This window comes from Manis javanica, chromosome 1 (assembly GCF_040802235.1).
Source record: "Manis javanica isolate MJ-LG chromosome 1, MJ_LKY, whole genome shotgun sequence".
In the NCBI taxonomy this organism is placed as follows: Eukaryota; Metazoa; Chordata; class Mammalia; order Pholidota; family Manidae; genus Manis; species Manis javanica.
The window spans coordinates 208,474,333-208,496,840 of record NC_133156.1 but is presented as its reverse complement, the minus strand read 5'-3'; the positions used below and the strand labels follow the sequence as shown (position 1 = coordinate 208,496,840).

Below are 22,508 nucleotides of genomic sequence, written 5' to 3'. Positions count from 1 at the left end.
TTTTCCTAAAGTCATGAAGATACTCTCCGACATTCTCTTGAAGTTCAACTGTTTAACCTTTTGTAGTTATGTCTCTTTATATGGTGTGGAGGGGTCAATTAGGAAACTGGGTTTAAAAAGATACCATTTAATCATCAAAAAACATCAAACACCTAGGAATAAATCTAAAGAAAGATGTGTAAAAAGTGGGGAAAGATGTTTAAAAACTACATAGAAACTACAAAGTATGGCTGAGAAATTGACATAAGTAAATGCAGGACGATATGTCATATTACCCCAAATTGATCCAAAGATTCAATACTGTTCCAAAGAAGCTCAGCAGGATTGTGTGCGTGTGTGTGTAAGTGTGGGTAAATCGAGATAGTTATTCTGCAGTTTATGAAAATGAAAAGTGAAAACAAGTTTTCAAAGCATGGTTCATGGTTCGTTTACGTCTAGGTATCCCCCTGGGCTCTTGCAGGGCTTTGGGAGATGAAAACTATTTTCATAACAGCAGTAAGATGTTACTTGCCTTTTTTCCTGTGTTGATTGTGCAAAAGCAAAACCACACATGAAAGCAATGGTGGGTAAAGAGCTGGCACCTTAGCACAAATCAAGTCAGTGGCACCAAACTGTACTATAGTTGTCATTGTATTATCCTTTACCTCTGTGTGTTTGCAAAAAACAAAAACAAAACAAAAGACAAGTTCCAATAAAAAATATTCTTGACAAAGCAATGTCATTTTAATAAATCTCAACTCCTCATGTACTAAAATTCTGAGGAAAAATTCAAACATCAAATTAACCGTGCTCAGTGTACAGGGTACAATTCAGTAGCATTCGGTACGGTGACCGTGTTGTGCAGCCATCACCTCTACCTTGTTTGAAGACATTACACACCTCTAATTTCATTTTTCTGTGCGATGAAATGGGAAGCGTGCATCAATCACTTACGTGTATCACTTTTGTGATGGTCATCTTGAGGAAAAAACTCAGGGGATTGTTTGAAATGTGAGCTGAACTAGCTATCTTATCTTGTTCATGGAACATGATTTTTACTTGAAATAATCACTGAAAGACAAACTACAGTTACTGAGACAAGAATGTTAGGTGGATGGTTTTTGAAAATGAAGTGAATTTGTTACTCCTCTGTAAGTCTAGTTGTTTGTTAAGCCAGACATCGAAGAGATTTACAAAAATGTAAAACAGTGCACTATTCTCATTAAACATTTTGTTTTGGAAAATACAACAATTACTCATAACAAATGCCTGCAAATATGTAATATGTATTTTTATTTTAAATGAATTAGACACTTGGAAATATGTAATACATATTTTTATTTTAAATTAATTAGTAAAAGTTAAAACTTTGTCCTAATTTTTTCTAAGACGTGCTAAGTCTTAGATAGATAGATAGATAAAACCCACAAAGGCAAAAATTCTTTCAAGTCCTCAGTAACATTTAGGAATGTAAAGAGATGTTAAGACCAAAAAGTTAGAGAATCATTTACTTAAGTCAGTTTGGGAGAACAAAAATGGTAGACCTTTATGTCATTAGATATTAAGACACTTGTATAGTTATAATAATTAAAGTAGGGTGGTATAAGAAGGTGGATTGAGAAATAAACCAGTGGATAGACTAAAAAGCCAGAAAAGACCCACTTACGTATTACAACTTGAAAGTTGATGAAGATACCACTGCAGGGTAGTGGGGGCAGGGTGGTCTTTCAGGAAACCATGTGGGCCAAGTCAGTTGGGTGGCCATAGGGGAAAATAAATGAAGGCTTCCCTTTTCCTTTTTTTTCCCCTTGCTATTTTTGGTTGCTAGAATGAGGGTTTTCTTTCTTACTGTTTGTATTTTGCTGATTGTGTCTCCATGCTGTGTTTGATGATGTTCTTTTCCCCTTATATTTCCTGTAAATTGGTAATAAGATATAGACGATGTAGTTCAGCTTCCCTCCCTCCCTCAGGAAGAAGGCTTCCACAGGAAGGAAGACACAGAAAGAGACTCACCCTCTTACACATCTAGTGATATTTCCGTTTTGCCAACCACATTTAAAAATTTTGGAGATTCTGCTTTGTTTCCCCAGGACACCCTGTTTTTGTTTTATGAATGCAGTATCCTCACAAATCTCTTTTCAAACTCTAATTTGGGGGGAGGAGCCAAGATGGCAGCGTGAGTAGAGCAGTGGAAATCTCCCAAAACCATATATATTTTTGAAAATACTACAAATACAACTATCCCTAAAAGAGAGGCCAGAAGATACAGGACAACAGCCAGGCTACATCTACACCTACGAGAAACCAGCACCTCATGAAGGGGGTAAGATACAAGCCGCGGCCCTACAGGATCCGAGTGCCCCTCATACCAGCTCCCAGCGGGAGGAGAGGAGTCAGAGTGGGGAGGGAGAGGGAGCTCAGGACTGCTAAATACCAAGCCCTAGCCATCTGCACTGAGAATGCAGACACAGTGTGTGGGGTGCTCGATATTAGGGAAATGGGACAGTAAAACCTGCGAGCGGGTCCCTGCAGCTGGCGCCCCTTGGACAAAGAAAAGCGAGTGCTTTTTGAAAGTCTTAAAGGGACAGGGACTCCACAGCTGGACTGAAGCATCCCTGGACACTCAGCCCAGCAGCTGGGAATTCTGGGGAACTCTGGGCACCGTAACGCCCAGGGCAGCAGTGCAGCTCGGAGGCCCCTCACAGGGATAAACAGCCTCACGCCTATTCCCCCTCTGACGTGGCTCTGCCATAACGGAGCAGAAGCCTGACAGCGGCCACACCCACAGCAACCGCAGAGCTTACTCCACAGCGGCTGGGCAAGAATCAGAGATCCCGTCTGCCCAGCACAAGCCACTAGGGGTCACCATTCTCCCAGCCAACACACGTGCCAGCTCCCCACAACTATTTCTATTGCCATGAAAAGGCAGAAGAATTTGATACAGACCAAAATCACAGAGACAGCCTCTTAAAAGGAGCTTGGAGAGACAGACCTAACCAATCTCCCTGAAAAAGAATTCAAAATAAAGATCATAACCACGCTGATGAAGCTGCAGAGAAAAATGCAAGAGCTAAGGGACAAAGTAGGGAGGGAGACTAGAGAAATAAAACAGACTCTGGAAGAATTTAAAAGCAGAGTGAATGAGAAGCAAGAGGCCATTGATGGAATAGAAACCAGAGAACAGGAATGCATAGAAACTGATGCAGAGAGAAATAAAAAGATCTCCAGGAATGAAAAAATATTAAGAGAACTGTGTGACTAATCCAAAAGGAACAATATCCTCATTATAGGGGTACCAGAAGAAGAAGAGGAAAAAGGGATAGAAAGTGTATTTGAAGAAATAATTGCTGAAAACTTCCCCAAACTGGGGGAGGAAATTGTCACTCAGACCACGGAAGCACACAGAACTCCTGACAGAAGGGACCCAAGGAGGACAACACCAATATGCATGATAAATAAAATGGCAGATATCAAGAACAAGGACAGAGTTGTAAAGGCAGCTATAGAGAAGGAAAAGGTCACCTGCAAAGGAAAACCCATCAGGCTATCATCAGACTTCTCAAAGAAACCTTCCAGGCCATAAGAGAATGGCATGATATATTTAATGCAATGAAACAGAAGGGCCTTGAACGAAGGAAACTGTATCCAGCACGATTATCATTTAAATATGAAGGAGGGATTAAGCAATTCCCAGACAAGCAAAAGTTGAGGGAATTTGCCTCCCACAAACCACCCCTACAGGGTATTTTAGAGGGATTGTTCTAGATGGCAGCACTCCTGAGACTAAATAGATGTCACCAGGGAAAATAAAATCACAGCAAAGAAAACAGACCAACCAAATACTAACTAAAGGCAAAAAATGAAACCAACTACCCACAAAAGCAGTTAAAGGAAACACGAAAGAGCACAGAATAAAGAATGGAGGAGGAGGAATAAGAAGGGAGAGAAATAGAGAATCACCAGACAGTGTTTATAATAGCTCAATAAACGAGTTAAGTTGGACAGTAAGATAATAAAGAAGCTAACCTTGAACCTTTGGTAACCACGAATCTAAAGCCTGCAATGGCAATCAGTACGTATCTTTCAATAATCACCCTAAATGTAAATGGACTGAAAGCACCAATCAAAAGACACAGAGTAATAGAATTGATAAAAAAAACAAGACCCATCTATATACTGCTTACAAGAGACTCACCTCAAACCCAAAGACATACACAGACTAAAAGTCAAGGGATGGAAAAAGATATTTCATGCAAACAACAAGGAGAAAAAAGCAGGTGTTGCAGTACTAGTATCAGACAAAATAGACTTCAAAAGAAAGAAAGTCACAAGAGATAAAGAAGGACATTACATAGTGATAAAGGGCTCAGTCCAACAAGAGGATATAACCATTATAAATATATATGCACCCAACACAGGAGCACCAGCATATGTGAAACATATATAACAGAATTAAAGGAGAAAATAGAATGCAATGCACTCATTTTAGGAGACTTCAACACACCACTCACTCCAAAAGATAGATCCACTGGACAGAAAATAAGTAAGGACACAGAGGTACTGAACAACACACTAGAACAGATGGACCTAATAGACATCTATGGAACTCTACATCTCAAAGCAACAGGATACACATTCTTCTCGAATGCACATGGAGCATTCTCCAGAATATACCACGTAATAGGCCACAAAAAGAGCCTCAGTAAATTCAAAAAGATTGAAATCCTACCAACCAACTTTTCAGACCACAAAGATATAAAACTAGAACTAAATTGTACAAAGAAAGTAAAAAGGCTCACAAACACATGGAGGCTTAACAACATGCTCCTAAATAATCAATGGATCAATGACCAGATTAAAATACAGATCAAGCAATATATGGAAACAAATGACAACAACAACACAAAGCCCCAACTTCTGTGGGATGCAGCAATAGCAGTCTTAAGAGGAAAGTATATAGCAATCCAGGCATATTTAAAGAAGGAAGAACAATCCCAAATGAATAGTCTAATGTCATAGTTATCAAAATTGGAAAAAGAACAAATGAGGCCTAAGATCAGAAGATGGAGGAACATAATAAAAGATCAGAGAAGAAATAAGTAAAATTGAGAAGAATAAAACAATAGAAAAAAATCAGTGAAACCAAGAGCTGGTTCTATGAGAGAATAAAAATAAGTCTAGCCAGACTTATTAAGAGAAAAGAGAATAAACACACATTAACAGAATGAGAAAAGAGATAGGAAAAATCATGATGGACCCCACAGAAATACAAAGAATTATTAGAGAATACTATGAAAACCTATATGCTAACAAGCTGGGAAACCTAGAAGAAATGGACAACTTCCTAGAAAAATACAACCTTCCAAGACTGACCAAGGAAGAAACAGAAAATCTAAACAAACCAATTACCAGCAAAGAAATTGAAGTGGTAATCAAAAAACTACCCAAGAAAAAAAACCCTGGGCCAGATGGATTTACCTCAGAATTTTATCATACATACAGAGAAGATATACCCATTCTCCTTAAAGTTTTCCAAAAAATAGAAGAGGAGGGAATACTCCTGAACTCATTCTATGAAGCCAACATCACCCTAATACCAAAACCAGGCAAAGACCCCACCAAAAAAGAAAACTACAGACCAATATCCCTGATGAACATAGATGCAAAAATACTTAACAAAATATTAGCAAACCGAATTAAAAAATACATCAAAAGGATCAAAAACCATGACCAAGTGGGATTCATCCCAGGGATGGAAGGATGGTACAGCATTCTATCATCAACATCATCCACCACATAAATAAAAAGAAAAGGAAAACCACATGATCATCTCCATAAATGCTGAAAAAGCATTCAACAAAATTTGGCATCCATTCATGATAAAAGCTCTCAACAAAATGGGCATAGAGGGCAAGTACCTCAACATAATACAGGCCATATGTGATAAACCCACAGCCAACATCATACTGAACAGCGAGAAGCTGAAAGCTTTTCCTCTGAGAGTGGGTACAAGACAGGGATGCCCACTCTCCCCACTGTTTTTTAACATAGTGCTGGAGGTCCTAGCCATGAGAATTAGACAAAACAAAGAAATACAAGGAATCCAAATTGGTAAAGAAGAAGTTAAACTGTCACTATTTGCAGATGACATGATATTGTACATAAAAAACCCTGAAGACTCTACTCCAAGACTACTAGAACTAATATCAGAATTCAGCAAAGTTGCAGGATACAAAATTAACACACAGAAATCTGTAGCTTTCCTATACACTAACAATGAACTAATAGAAAGAGAAATCAGGAAAACTATTCCATTCACAATTGCATCAAAAAGAATAAAATACCTAGGAATAAACCTAAACAAGGAAGTGAAAGACCTATACCCTGAAAACTAAGGCACTCCTAAGAGAAATTAAAGAGGACACTAACAAATGGAAACTCATCCCAATTTCTTGGCTAGGAAGAATTAATACAATCAAAATGGCCATCCTTCCCAAAGCAATATACAGATTTGATGCAATCCCCATCAAATTTCCAACAGCATTCTTCAATGACCTGGAACAAATAGTTCAAAAATTCATATGGCAACACCTAAGACCCCGAATAGCCAAAGCAATCCTTAAAAGGAATAATAAAGTGGGGGGGATCTCGCTCCCCAACTTCAAGCTCTACTACAAAGCCACAGTAATCAAGACCATTTGGTACTGGCACAAGAACAGAGCCACAGACCAGTGGAACAGAATAGAGACTCCAAACATTAACCGAAACATATATGGTCAATTAATATACCTTAAAGGAGCCATGGACATACAGTGGGGAAATGACAGTCTCTTCAACAGATGGTGCTGGCAAAACTGGACAGCTACATGTAGGAGAATGAAACTGGATCACTGTCTAACCCCATACACAAAAGTAAATTCGAAATGGATCAAAGACCTGAATGTAAGTCATGAAACCATAAAACTCTTAGAAAAAAACATAGGCAAAAATCTTAGACATAAACTTGAGTGACTTCTTCATGAGCATATCTCCCCGGGCAAGGGAAACAAAAGCAAAAATGAACAAGTGGGACTATATCAAGCTGAAAAGCTTCTGTACAGCAAAGGACACCATCAATAGAACAAAAAGGTACCCTAAAGTATGGGAGAATATATTCATAAATGACAGATCTGATAAAAGGTTGACATCCAAAATATATAAAGAGCTTACACACCTCAACAAACAAAAAGCAAATTATCCAATTAAAAAACGGGCATAGGAGCTGAATAGACAGTTCTCTAAAGAAGAAATTCAGATGGTGAACAGGCACATGAAACGATGCTCCACATCACTAGTCATCAGAGAAATGCAAATTAAAACCACAATGAGATATCACCTCATACCAGTAAGGATCACCACCATCTAAAAGACAAACAACAACAAATGTTGGCGAGGTTGTGGAGAAAGGGGAGCCCTCCTACACTGCTGGTGGGAATGTAAACTAGTTCAACCATTGTGGAAAGCAGTATGGCAGTTCCTCAGAATGCTCAAAATAGAAATACCATTTGACCCAGGAATTCCACTTCTAGGAATTTACCCTAAGAATGCAGTAGCCCAGTTTGAAAAAGACAGATGCACTCCTATGTTTATCGCAGCACTATTTACAATAGCCAAGAAATGGAAGCAACGTAAGTGTCCATCAGTAGATGAATGGATAAAGAAGATGTGGTACATATACACAATGGCATATTATTCAGCCATAAGAAGAAAACAAATCCTACCATTTGCAACAACATGGATGGAGCTAGAGGGTATTATGCTCAGTGAAATAAGCCAGGCGTAGAAAGACAAGTACCAAATGATTTCACTTATCTGTGGAGTATAAGTACAAAGAAAAACTGAAGGAACAAAACAGCAGCAGACTCACAGAACCCAAGAATGGACTAACATTTACCAACGGGAAAGGGACTGGGGAGGATGGGTGGGAAGGGTGGGTTAAGGGCGGGGAAAAAGGAAGGGGACATTACAATTAGCAAGTGTAATATGATTTGGGGGGCTTGGGAAGGGCTGTACAACACAGAGAAGACAAGTAGTGATTCTGCAGCATCTTGCTACACTGCTGGACAGTGACTGTAATGGGGTTTGTGGGGAGTATTTGGTGAAGGGGGGATCCTAGTAAACATAATGTTCTTCATGTAATTGTAGATTAATGATAACTAAAAACAAAAAAAACAAGAAAACTCTAATTTGTACTTTCAAAGTTCTTTTGGTAAACTATGTCCTTTTCTTCTAGGATCAGTTTGATTCTTTGTATTTATCTTCTTTTCTGTAGTTTTTCCTCAAATACTAGATGAAGCAAAGCTTGACTGTTCTTATTTTAAACCGAGGGAATAGCAAGTCCTACCAGGAGCTCTGTTAATGTGGGCAGACTTTGCTGGGACCATTCCCAGTAGGATGTGGAAATGGCTTTTCTTGGTCTTGTTCTTAAGACTGGAACTTCTTTTGGGCTCTGCTAGGAAATATTTCTGTTTTACCTAGTATCAGCTATTATGTGTATTTTGGGACTGTCTGAGTTTTCTCTTGGGTGATTGTATTAGTAAAACCACCAATGCCATGCTTTAATAGTAATGTATATAGTGGGCATTTATGCATTGTTCCCAATCTTAGTGTTTCCCTGTTCAAAGAAATGCTCTTCCTGAACTGGGGTTTGCACTGCTCTGTCTCTTATTTGTCTTTGTCTTCCAGGATTTTCTGAAATGTTTCATGTGCTGATGGTAGGTTCATTTGTTTCTAATTCTTTTATCATTTTAAAGGGATCTTAGAAAAGAGGAGATGAATCCATGAGTTTTCCCTATCATTTAGTTCATTATTGTATTTAGACTCTAAAAATATTATCCCCTCCCACCCCCAAAGGAATGGCATTTAACTTTTTTCAGTTAGGTCACTGAATAAAAATACAATATTGGCATTTGTCTCTTTGTGTGTCATTTTGTGAAACCGAGTTATCAAACTTTTTGGAAATGCATTGTGCCTGTCATAAGTTATTCACTTTGGGAAAAAGATTTCCTTCCATTTTCAGAAGTGTAATTTGAAAAGAATTTTGTTTCATGTTTTGCATAGAACAATTAATATTTAAAGGTAGAATTTTTCATTTGGTGCTCATACATATAAGAAACAAATAAAGGAAGTGAAAGTGCCTATCTTTAAGTAGAGGTTTGTTTTAAAACAAAACTTGCAGACACTGCAAAGCTATAGTAAGTGGATGGGATTGATGGGACTAGGTTCCCATTGTAGGTTTATGAACTGTTATGGTTGGAGAAGGTATACCTGGTTTGGATGAATGTTTGGAGTAACCTGATATCCCAAAGCAGTGGATTGTAGAGCATTCCTTTATGTTGTCCGAATCACAGAACTCTGATCAGTCCTCCTCCTGTTAAAAATTAAACTTTGGAATGGGGAGGGATATATGTAGTATATTGACCTAGTTCAGAAATCAAAATAATGGGATACAAAATATTTCACTTCAATACAGTCAGTTCCCCAGGTCATCACTGTTCTAGAATCTTACGTATACTTCCCAAAACATTTTATGCATATAGAAGCAATAAGGTGTTTATGTGTTTGTGTTGGTAAAAAGTAAATTGTAGAGCAAGTTACGCTGTTATGTTGTGTTCTTTAAGTGAGGTATCTTGGGCATAGCTCCTTATCACATCATAAAGATCTCCCTCTTTTCTGTGGCTGTTTTATATTTCTTCTAGGAATTTAATCTTAATTGATGAATATTTGGTTTATTTTTGTCTTTTGCTGTTGGAAATAATACTGCAAAGACCAAACTTGTACATGGGTCATTTCATAAGTGTGTGATTGTGAGGATATGTACAAAGTAAATTATACCAAATAAAAGAGATGAAAATGTCCTAATTATGTTTTCTGAAGTTTGAATTTCCAAAGTATGTGGTTCTCTGTAGAAAAGCATAAGTATGTGGCCTAGAGTGGTCTTGAATTAGGGTCTTTGATATGTTTTGTATCATCATATTTGGATTTATTTATTCCTCAACAGTTAAACATTGTGGAAGGTACTTTGGATTATTGCTTTAGTTTCAGTATAAATCAGTTGTGTTATTTATATTCATAATTTGGTAATAGTTTCTTTGGTTTGAGGTTGGCTTAAATTTTAATATGATTTTATCTATGAGCCAAGATTTGTGTACCTTTAAATCTCTTTCTAAATCAACAACTCTTGGCATTGTAGTACAAGTCTAAATTACACATTCATATTTATTTTTCCATATTGGCTGGAGTATCCTGTTGATTATAATCATGTTGTGCCTGTAAAACAGTATGATCAGTGTTTCTTCATTTCTCAATATAATTATTAAAATAATGATTTAAGGAGTAGGTTTAAATTCTCTTGTCATTTCAGTCAGTATAGCATGGACTAGACTTTTAAGTGTAGTATATTGTTCGTATAAATTTTCAGGTTCTGTTAACCCTTAAGATACAAGTGACTATTAAAGAAAGTGGTACCTATTAAAACTTGCACTTCCCCGTTTAAAAACCTGTTGTTAGAGAACTTTAAAAATATTTTTTTTTCTTTTCTTCTAGGGGATTAAGTATTAATTGTAGAAATACTGCTTTGTCAGCTCTTATTGAGGCAAAAAAAATGAAGCCTATTTTTGGAAACCCCATTTATATACTTAAGCACACAGCATGTGTGAGCAGTCACAGGTCCTAAGTTCTCCTGTGGTAACTAACTGTGGTTGTGTGAACAGCAAGAGAGCAATTTCCCTGCTCATACATCTGTCTTTTATAAGAGCATGTCAGATAATTGTTGACTTTGAGTGTTGTTAGGTGCTCTGAAGTTATGATGTTAATTTTTCTGCTTCAGTAATATGCATGAATAAAATACATTAGAAAAACAGAAAACCTTTTATAACTCTTGGTAGAATTAAGAGACTTGACAGAATAATACAGGATTATCACATGCTCTTAGGGAAATCTTCTGAAGTGGTATTAAACCAAGATGATTACCAGAAAAAGATGATGTTATGAGAGGAGGTTTTTTTCTTTTAATTTAAGAAATACACAGTTGTAAAATGTTTAGAAAAGTAATTTTTGGTCAGTGTGTTAGCATACTTTTTTTGGTATTTTATTTTGCTTTTGCTAATTTTTTCCTTTCAGTCATTTTTCACTCTGATAATTCAACAGCAATCTCTTCTGAAGCTTCATATTTAATGTGTATGTGATGTCTTTGCTTTCACTTGTTATTTTGTGGGGAGCAAGTAGTGACTTTTGTCTAGAAAAATCAAATGGCATTATGACATTTAAAAAATATTTTATGAGCCTTGACCAATATCTGTAACTTGTAACTTGAATGGTCAGTCAAAAATACCCTATAACATTTGTATCTATGTTGAATTTTGCAAGCTGGTGAGGATAATTCTAAAAGTACTTGTAATAAATGCCTGTATCTGGATAACCTTATTTTTTTGCACATCTGGATAAGCCATTTTTTATAGTTGTAACATGTATGAATACTTCTTACTGTTGCTGAATATTCCATTATATGGATATACCACAGTTTGTTTATCTGTTCATCAGTTGATAGACATTTGGGGTCTTTTTTTTTTTTTTTAAGTATTGTTGATGTTTAATCTTACATTGGTTTCAAATATGCTATCCAGTTACCCATACTATTAAATCCTCACCCATACTAGTGTGATTACAATCTTAGACAAACCTTTTTTAAAAACAGAATTTCATTTCCAAACTCATACCCAGGGCTATGATCAAAGGTAAATGCCACCAGACTTCAAAATCCATGAATTTGTAGATCTTTATTTTGTCCCTTGCTCCATAGAAGCTCTTTGTGTTTACATTTTAATTAGTCTTTAGAGAAATTTCAGTAAAGGTAAGTAAGCTAATGTGATGTAAATGTGTATTGTTTTTAGATTTTCATATGCAGGGTCTATTTAAAAGTCTTAAGATTATTTCAGGTGTCAGTTTGCATGGTGATGTCTTTGTTTGAAGGTCCCTTGTATAAACTCAGCTGATACTAACTCTCTGTAGATTCAGAAACTTAGTTTTAATCTGAAGGTTTCACTGTAACCCTCTTTTTTTCTTGAATAATTATGGAATACCTAAAAAGTGATTTATGTTACAAGGATTTACTACCTAAGACAAAGTTCTTCCACAGGTTAGCCTCTCAGTAAATGTCTACAAAGACAGTCTTACTTTTTAGATTATGCAACACCAGGATTGTAAAGTGAGTTTAAGTGAATATCTTTATATATATATATATATATATATATATATATATATTCTTACCTGCCATCTAGTTTCTTCATAGCAACTTCACATTTTGAATGATCTTAATCTATATATGTCTACATATACATGAAGGTGAGGTGGGCTTTCTAAACTTTATTCACTTTTTTCTTTTAACAGGGGAAAATGCACTGTTGCCCTTCTGAATGAGACAGAGTCAGTATTGTCATATCTTGATAAAGAGGTAATTCATAATTATACTTGTTTTGTGTTTTTTTCCCCTTTATCTCACATGAACAAAAAAAGCCTGCACCTTTGGATTTATTTCTTCTTGTACAAAATTATTTCACCTTAATAGTACTGTTATAGGGAAAGCATAGTGACTAGAATACATTGGGTAATCTCACTTTTCTGGTTTCATGAGATGAGAATTGGTAAAAACTCCTGTGTTTGTCTCTCTTCAGTTGGTAATGAAAGACTTTATAAAGTATAGCACATTATTTAGTTGATAGTAAAAGAAATGTCACTTTAGAAATAAGTGACATTAGTGTATTTGATCCTCCTCCCTGTTCTTTTGTTTTTGTTGTTTTTTAAATAGCTTTTCTTTTAGACTCTTTCCAGATGACATTTTAACCACTGGTGGTCTGCTTTCTGTCCTGGAATCCTAATAAACTTTGTCAACTAAAATGTTTCCTTCTGCATACTTAGCAAGAAGCACTTTTGACAAGTTGAATTAAAGCACTGAAGGGAAGAAATTCTTAAAAACAGAATATTCCACGTTATGCGCAGTTTTGTGTGACAGCATTTTTTAAATTAAGGTTATCATTGATAAACAATCTTTATGAAGGTTTCACATGTGCAACATTGTGGTTTCTACATTCACCCATCCTATCAAGTCCCCTGCTACACCCCATTGTAGTCACTGTCCATCAGCATAGTAAGATGCTGTAGAGTCACTACTTGTCTTCTCTGTGCTGTATTGCCTTCCCTGTGACCCCCCCTATATTATGTATGTTAATGGTCATGCCCTTTAATCCCCTTCTCCCTCCCTTTCCACCCACCCTCCCCACCCTCTTCCCTTTGGTAACAACTAGTCTCTTCTTGGAGTCTGTGAGTCTGCTGCTGTTTTGTTCCTTCAGTTTTGCTTGATTGTTATACTTCACAAAGAAATTATTTGGTACTTGTCTTTCTCCGTCTGGCTTGTTTCACTGACCATAATACCCTCTAGCTCCATCCATGTTGTTGCAAATGGTAAGATTTGTTTTCTTCTTATGGCTGAATAATGTTCCATTGTGTACCACATCTCCTTTATCCATTCATCTAGTGATGGACACTTAGGTTGCTTCCATTTCTTGGCTACTGTAAATAGTACTGTGATAAACGTAGGGGTGCATATGTCTTTTTGAATCTGAGAACTTGTGTACTTTGGGTAAATTCCTAGGAGTGAAATTCCCGGGTCAATCGGTATTTCTATTTTTAGTATTTTGAGGAACCTCCATATTGCTTTCCATAATGGTTGAACTAACTTACATTCCCACCAGCAGTGTAGGAGGGGTCCCTTTTCTCTTCATCCTCACCAGCATTTGTTGTTCATTGTCTTTTGAATGTTGACCTTCCTTAACTAGTATGAGGTAATAGCTCATTGTCGTTTTAATTTGTATTTCCTTGATGATTAGCGATCATCTTTTCATGTGTCTGTTGGCCATCTGAATTTCTTCTTTGGAGAAGGGTCTGTTCCCTTCCTCTGCCCATTTTGGTTTTTTTTTGGTATCATTAATATACAATTACATGAAGAACATTATGTTTACTAGGATCCCTCCTTCACCAAGTTCCCCCCATATACCCCTTTACAGTCACTGTCCATAAGCGTAGTAAGATGCTGTAATATAACTACTTGTCTTCTCTGTGTTGTAGAGCCCGTGCCATACCCTCCCTCCAACATCATATATGCTGATTGTAATGCCCCCTTTCTTTTTCTCCGCCCTTATCCCTCCCTTCCCACCTATCCTCCCCAGTCCCTTTCCCTTTGGTAACTGTTAATTCATTCTTGGGTTCTGTGAGTCTGCTGCTGTTTTGTTCCTTCAGTTTTTCTTTGTTCTTATACTCCACATATGAATGAAATCATTTGGTATTTGTTTTTCTCTGCCTGGCTTATTTCACTGACCATAATACTCTCTAGCTCCATCCATGTTGTTGCAAATGGTAGGATTTGTTTTCTTATGGCTGAATAATATTCCATTGTGTATATGTACCACATCTTCTTTATCCATTCATCTACTGATGGACACTTAGGTTGCTTTCATTTCTTGGCTATTGTAAATAGTGCTGCGATAAACATAGGAGTGCATCTGTCTTTTTCAAACTGGGCTGCTGCATTCTTAGGGTAAATTCCTGGGTCAAATGGTATTTCTATTTTAAGCATTTTGAGGAACCTCCATACTGCTTTCCGCAGTGGTTGAACTAATTTACATTCCCACCAACAGTGTAGGACGGTTCCCATTTCTCCACAACCTTGCCAACATTTGTTGTTTGTCTTTTGGATGGTGGCCTTCCTCACTGTTGTGAGGTGATATCTCATTGTGGTTTTAATTTGCATTTCTCTGATGACTAGCGATGTGGAGCATCTTTTCATGTGTCTGTTGGCCATCTGAATTTCTTCTTTGGAGAAGTGTCTGTTCATATCCACTGCCCAGTTTTTAATTGGCTTATTTGCTTTTTGTTTGTTGAAGTATGTGAGTTCTTTATATATTTTGGGTGTTAACCCCTTATTGGATATGTTGTTTATGAATATTTTCTCCCATACTGTAGGATGCCTTTTTGTTTTACCAATGGTGTCCTTTGCTGTACAGAAACTTTCTAGTTTGATGGAGTCCCATTTGTTCATTTTTGCTTTTGTTTCCCCTTGCCTGAGGAGATGTGTTTAGGAAAAAGTTGCTCATGCTTATATTCAAGAGATTTTTGCTTATGTTTTCTTCTAAGAGTTTTATGGTTTCATGACTTACATTCAGGTCTTTGATCCATTTTGAGTTTACTTTTGTGTATGGAGTTAGACAATAATCCAGTTTCATTCTCTTACATGTAGCTGTCCAGTTTTGCCAACACCAGCTGTTGAAGAGGGTGTCACTTCCCCATTGTATATCCATGGCTCCTTTATCAGATATTAATTGGCCATATATACTTGGGTTTATATCTGCACTCTGTATTCTGTTCCATTGATCTATGGGTGTTTTCTTGTGACAGTACCCAATTGTGTGTGACAGTATTTTTATTATGGGAAAAATATTTTACCGTTGGTGATGTTTCAGTATTAACATATATAGTTTCATGGTGTTTTTGTTTCACCATGAAATACATATATGTATATATTTTAGAAATTAAAACATAATTCAAAGTGTTGTCCCCTTGTCTCAAGTGAAGAAAACATGACTGAAAAAGCTTCATATAAGATGTAGAACTACTGTGCATTAGAAAATCTAATAAAGAAAACTAAGAGGAAATAAATAATCAAGGCAGAAAGAGGTTAATAGTCTTTGACTTAAACTTGTGAAACTTAGAAAAGAAGGTAATAGGGTTTGTCATCAGTCTGTCCAAGAGCATTATAGATAATAATATGGATAATGATGATGCTCAGAAACTAGCATTAGTTCATAAAACTGGAAATAAAACCAGGCAACATTCAGTAAGTTTCAGTATATTTTATTGGCATATTTGGCTATTAAGAGAGTAGCATTTTTTAAAAATGATATTTTGTGCCTTCTAAGTGTTGTTAGCAATTGTATACGAAATGAATGAAAAATCTGTTATAGTCTTTATAATGGATTTTCCCCCTATTTGCGTAAGGTTTTAGCCACTTTATCAACTGACTCTGGCAATATTAAGAACTAATGGTGTTTTTTTTTTTTTTGCAGAAGGAACAGTTTAGAAAAAGTAAAACTGCTTACTGTGTTCTTTCTTTAATTTGAAAACACTTTTTATGATGTAGATATGCTACTTTGTTGTAGGATTGTCCTAAAGACCTTGAGAAAGGTCTGTTTTGTAGTCATGATAAATACTTTAGATAGGTATTTTTGAAGATGGTTACTCAAAGACCAAGTTTCTAATCATCATTTTGTCCTTTGTAACTAACTCTTTGTAGTCTTGAAATTGGCTAATTATCTAAACTTTTAGAATTTTTTTCTCTTTTTTGCAACTTCCTTTTAAACACATTTTGAATATTTTCTCATGTCAGTACTTAAAAATTAGAGTCCAAGCAACATGTTGCCCAAAATAATAATTTTGTTTTACTGTAAAGTATAGTAAAATCCTGTTTTCATGGAATACTATGCTAACATATTTTACAGAATAAAAGTGACCTAAAGTATGTCTACTTTGAAAGGTGATGGTGAACCAATGGCAATAGGTTTAGATAACTAGTAGTATTTTTTGTTGCCCCTGTCTTAAAAAACAAGTAACTACTCTGATTTCATACTGAGCAGAGGTTAATTTATGTGCTCTGGATTTTCTGTTTTCCTTAGATGCCATTTTTTTCCATACATAAATGGTCACATATTGGTGTGACTTTTTTACAGTTTTAATCTTTTCTCTGACAGACAGACTGATTAAACCATCGTGTCAGTTTCTCAAAGGATGGTATTGCCTACTCTGTTTCTCTTCTTTCCCTTTATCACCATCTGTAAGACCCTGAAAGGAGAAAGCTTCACAGTCTGACAGGTTATCTTTTATTTGCAGCTTGCTTAGCTGGGTCTTGGTAAAGTGCTGATGGTGGGGACAGGCTTTTACAGGATATGATACAGTAGAAAGTTGTTTAGAAGGTGGCCCTCAGAATCAGAGCACGAAGCAGGGATGAGACTACTGGTTCAGATGATCTCTAATGTTTATGCAGAATTTAGCAAAATAACTTGTGACAAGGTCATTTTACCCATTAGACTCAATAACTGGGCTTTTTGCATTTTAAGGGACCATGGATAGTTAGGTGGTTGTGCTGGTACAAATAGTTATGTTTGCATATCTTACCTATATATACTTATGAATACTTCAGAATTTAAAGGAGATCTGCAGAATTACAATTAATAGATGGTTAATTAAATGTATACACTGTGATATTTTCATAAGTAAACTGCTCTGTGAGCCCTACTCTTATAGTTTAATGTTAGATGTATCTGCATTTTAATATTTTGATAAAATGTGATAAAATGTTTAATAAAATCTGGTATCTGTGAAGGCATCTTTACTCTTTAATGTGGGCTTTAGAGGTGTAAATGATTACTTGATTTCAGGTGTCTTACCTTTGACTTGCAGCTTAACTTTGGCAGCTTTTCAAAACTCTGTTTCAGAGCAGTTAAGTCATTTTCTTTCAAACTAAAACAAATTATAAAACTTTACAATCTACCTTTATTGAATCCTGTTTGTTTTTGCTTGATTTAATTTTACACTGAGAACAGTAACATCATGCTCTCCTTAAAGATTTCTGAATTTATTCACCAAAATGAATTTTTATGCACTCTGAAGTTTTATGGTTTCATTATGTGCATTGGATTTATTTATTACTTTATAAAATGTAGAAGGAATTAAGTTTACCTAGATATTTTCTGTCTCTTTTCTTTTTTTCCAGGATAGCTTTTTCTACTCATTGGTATATGACCCTGCAGTGAAAACACTATTAGCTGACAAAGGTGAAATCAGAGTGGGACCTAGATATCAAGCAGACATTCCAGAAATGCTCTTAGAAGGTATGTTTTCCTTTGAGTTTCAAGACCTGTGAAAACAAATTGATAATGAAACTCAAATATTCTTTTCTTCACATGAGAGAAACAACTTTTAGACTGAAGTTGAGAAGTTTTGAGTTCTTCCAATTTTAGTATCATAGCAAATAGCAACAGAAAATAATTTGTTCAATCATTCATTTTTGATTTCACATATTTATGAGTTTTCTGGCTGTGTTTCAGTGTGACATGTTTACACCTTGAGAACCTGAGTGCCGTTAACTCATGTATCTAAGGGCAGCCATGTAGTTGAGTGGACAGTAACATTTAATGGGGGGGAATTTTGGCTGATCTGGTTAGCTATGTATGGAGAGAAATTGAAAGCTTTGCATTTTAAAAACATTTTCCTCGTGAGAAATAATCTTTCTGTCTCCTGTTACAACTGTATACTTAAAACCTTTGTTTTCTGGTTTCAGAAGTTAAAACAGTCTTACCATTAAAAAATAAAACACAAAAAATGTATTAACTTAGGAAATGAATACCACCCCTTTTCCTGCATTCCAAATCCACATTTAATTGCTGTGATTGTTTAGGATGTGTGTTTTGTTCACACTCGTTTATATTCCATCCAGGAATGGTCCATGAACATTGGCAAGTTGCACATGTTACTCTACAACTGATTTTTTCAGTTAACTATATATATTTTTCCTCAAGGAGAGTGCATTCCTTCAGTGACTGTCCAGTTCTTACATTCACATGGATGTACCATAACTTCCTCTTCCAGCCCCTTATTGACAGAGTTTTAGGTGTTAACATTTTTTGATATTACAAATGCTGCTGTTGCTAGAGAATCTGTGCTTATATTTATGCTGTGTAAATATTTTGTGATCATAACTTTCTAGAAGTGAAATGGTATGTACATTTTAGATATTGAAAATGCTCCCTTACACCTCAGAAAGGCTGTTCTAATTGATGTATGCAAGAACCAGATGCTTTCACCAATACTGATTGTTAGGAATTTTTCCCCCCCTCTTTTTTCCTCTTTACATCTTGATACCTTTTTGTGTTAGGTTTTTTTTTTCTTTTCTTTTTTTAGTTTTGTGATCATGCTTGCCATAGTTAAACCTTTAGATTTCTTGTGCATTTTCTACCTGGTTATTCTTCTTTTTATGTATTAGCAAGAGTTCTTTGATATTGAAGATAAATAAATACAAAAGTGTCCATTGTCTACAACTATTATTTACCCCCCACATACTTTATTATTTGATTTATAAAAATTTAGATTAATACTTCATTTTATTTCATACTGCAGTTTAGACTTTATTAGTCTTTCCTTTAAGACCTTTATGATTGCATTATTTATAGAAAGGCCTCCACTTTTGTTTCTGCCCTCTGATTATTAAAGCATATTGTTCTTCGATAGGTTATTTTCTCTTTACCTTGCTTTACTTTTGAGAAAATGCATGCAAAAAAATTAATTCAGAGAATACTCAGGATAGAGTTTGTGAACCATAGCACATATTGTTGTCTGTGGTGGGTAGGTTGGTTTGCTGTGAATCATGCCAGGCTGTAGACCTCTGCATTTTCATGAACCGAAGTACCATAAAAGGTCTGTCAATAATGATTAAGCTTGGAGAGAAGAATGACATGTCTGTACTCAACTGTGTTTAGAATTAAAAAAAAAAAAAAGATTGTGCATGGTGAATCAATTTATTATAGACTGAGAGAATGCATTTATTGAAATCTTATCTGTACAAATCAAATTGCCATCCAGAAATAATTTTGGATGTTTGTAGTCTTCACATTTGATGTTAGACTTTTATCTCTGTACTTAAGTATTCACTAAGTATTAGTTATTTTGTTTAAAAAAAAAAGCCAAACAAACTTGATTTTAAAATTTTACAAATGGTGCTGCAATGAGTATAATGTACAATTTTGTACACTGGATATCTGGGAAGTATCTTCCCAGAAGTGTTATTGCTAAGTTCATAGGGCACATGTGTGCAATTTTATATATACACAGTGCCAAATTGTGTAACAGGTAGCCATTTACAGGTGGTCTTCTTGTTTTAATTAAGGTATACAATTTGTAAAGTTGTGTGAGTTTTTAATGAATACATGTTTCTAGTGAGACAGTTCAGCAAGGCCATCTGTACACAGGCCAAAAGCTAGGCACATCCCTATGGTTCGTGTGTGCACAGGCACCCAAGCTGATCTCCACGTCCCCCAAGCAGCCTTTTCACTCCTCTGAACTCTTGATCTCTCCCTTCGAATTGGGCAGACTTGTCATTCATGTAATCTTTTATGCTATTTTTATTTTTTGACTTTTAAAATTTTGTGGCCTACTTGAGCCACTGATTGTGTGGTTCTCCCTTGAGCACTGAACATAGTTCTCAAAGCCTAGAAATTTTTGTGTATTGCTCATGCAAAGACAAGTGCTGAACCAAGTAATGAAATTAGGATGTTTCAAGTAATACTGGGCAGAAAAACCAGATCATGGAATCTCATGAGTTCCCATTTGTCTGAAACATGATCTAATGGCTAGTTACAGTGATGTGATTTGAGAAGCATATCTATTTAGCTTAGAATTTTAAAAAATTACTCTTGGGAACAAGATAACATATAAATACAATAATTTATTCCACAGTTCTGAATATGGACTTAAGGTTGTTCTAGGTGAGAGGAATGATTTTTAACAGCTTGTGGCATTTGGGGAGTTAGACCAGTTATCTAAGAAGACATTCTTTCTATTTAGAAAAATGTGACTAAATATTCATTAATATGGTAGATCCTATAGTTCATTAACAAATATTAATTATCTTTGACATAATGTTTCTCCTGGTAGTCTGCGTAAATGGTCTGCAAACTTTATTCAGGCAATAGAATCCTTTTTTTAAATGAAATAGTATGCAACCTGACCTTACATAAAATAAACATCAGATTGTTATGGGTGAGGTGGGAGAGAAGGCTTCATCGAATCTCTTGAAGTACCCTAGTGAACTTTAGGATTCAGAGAATTACAGGTTGAAGGGTGCTTGCTGATCAGTACTCCACACCTGTTAGAATCCTGTCTTTTCATTACAGTCAAAGTGCCCAAATCAACTTGGCAGTTAGAAGTGCTTATGATGAAGTACCTGAGTAACATAGCATGGTAAAGGGGCCCCACCGCCACTGTATTCTCTTCCTGTTTTTTAATTTTAAAAGATCATTGCAAATAATAGGAATTGCAGTAGAAAGTGTAATTACACAGGAAACAAAAAGTAGTAGTCCCTTAGATCATCCCTCCTTATCCATAATCTAAGATGTTCTTCCAGGATGTTGGTTACATAAATATTATATAGAGATCCATGAAGTTAGAGTCTATGCAGTGTTTCATTGTGTGATAGATCCAGGTTTATTTTACCTCTTATTATGTGTTTTATGGTAGGACCAGTTTTCCATCATTGTTGTCTAAAATTTATTGTCTTGGGGGCATGGTGTCAATCCATAGATGCCTTAATGTTGAAGTTTATCATCAATTTGTCAATTTTCTCCATTGCAGATTTCATTAGGATTCTGATTGTAATTGTATTAATATATATTGCTTTGGGAGGTGATTGATCATTTTATAATACTGAGTTGTACCGTGGGTCTCTTCTGTTCCCCTGCTCTGCTTGTTCATGTTGTAGTCACTGTTTTAATTATCGTGACTTTGTAATATGTGTTAATATCTTGTGAGGCTAGTCCCCATGTTACTTTTCCAAATGAACTTTATTATTAGCCTAACAGCAGGAAAAGAAAAATCTTCCTTCCTGTTTTTATTGGAGATACAGCTAATACTAAAGTTGATTTGGGGGAGAGCAGCCATTTTTATGATTTTGAAACATCTTTTTTTTTTTACTTTGGTATCCTTAATATAAAATTACATGAGAAACACTGTAGTTACTAGGTTCCTCCCATTATCAAATCCCCACCACATACCCCATTGCAGTCGCTGTCCATCAGCGTAGTAAGATGCTGTAGAATCACTACTTGTCTTTTCTGTGCTACACTGCCTTCCCTGTGCCCTGCCTCCCCCTGTACATTAGATGTGCTAATCCTAATGCCCCTTTTTCTCCTTATCCCTCCCTTCCCACCCATCCTCCCCAGTCCCTTTCCCGTTGGTAACTGTTAGTCCGTTCTTGGGTTCTGTGAGTCTGTGGTAGTTTTGTTCCTTCAGTTTTTGCTTTGTTCTTATGCTCCATAGATGAGTGAAATAATTTGGTACTTGTCTTTCTCCGCCTGGCTTATTTCACTGAGCATAATACCCTCTAGCTCCATCCATGTTGTTTCAAATGTTAGGACTTGTTTTCTTACGGCTGAATATGTGTATATGTATCACACCTTCTTTATCCTTTCATCTACTGATTGACATTTAGGTTGCTTCCCTTTGTTGTCTATTGTAAATAGTGCTGTGATAAACATAGGGGTGCATGTGTCTTTTTGAATCAGGGATCCTGCATTCTTAGGGTAAATTCCTAGGAGTGGAAATCCTGGGTCAAATGGTATTTCTATTTTTAGTTTTTTGAGGAACCTCCATACTGCTTTTCACAATGGTTGAAC

General features: G+C 35.9%; 1 protein-coding gene across 9 annotated transcripts in view; it reads left to right on the top strand.

Moving 5' to 3' along the window:
* MTA3 (metastasis associated 1 family member 3) overlaps positions 1–22,508 on the top strand; it is a 161,357-nt gene that overhangs the window by 66,985 nt on the left and 71,864 nt on the right. For all 9 annotated transcript variants that reach the window (XR_012121614.1, XR_012121616.1, XR_012121615.1 and 6 more), the window contains 2 exons: positions 12,406–12,469; positions 17,837–17,954. Coding sequence is in view for 6 of the 9 variants with exons in the window: in XM_036990816.2 (XP_036846711.1) it covers positions 12,406–12,469; positions 17,837–17,954 (182 nt within the window). In the remaining 3 variants the exon portion in view is untranslated. The remainder of the gene's footprint in view (positions 1–12,405; positions 12,470–17,836; positions 17,955–22,508) is intronic.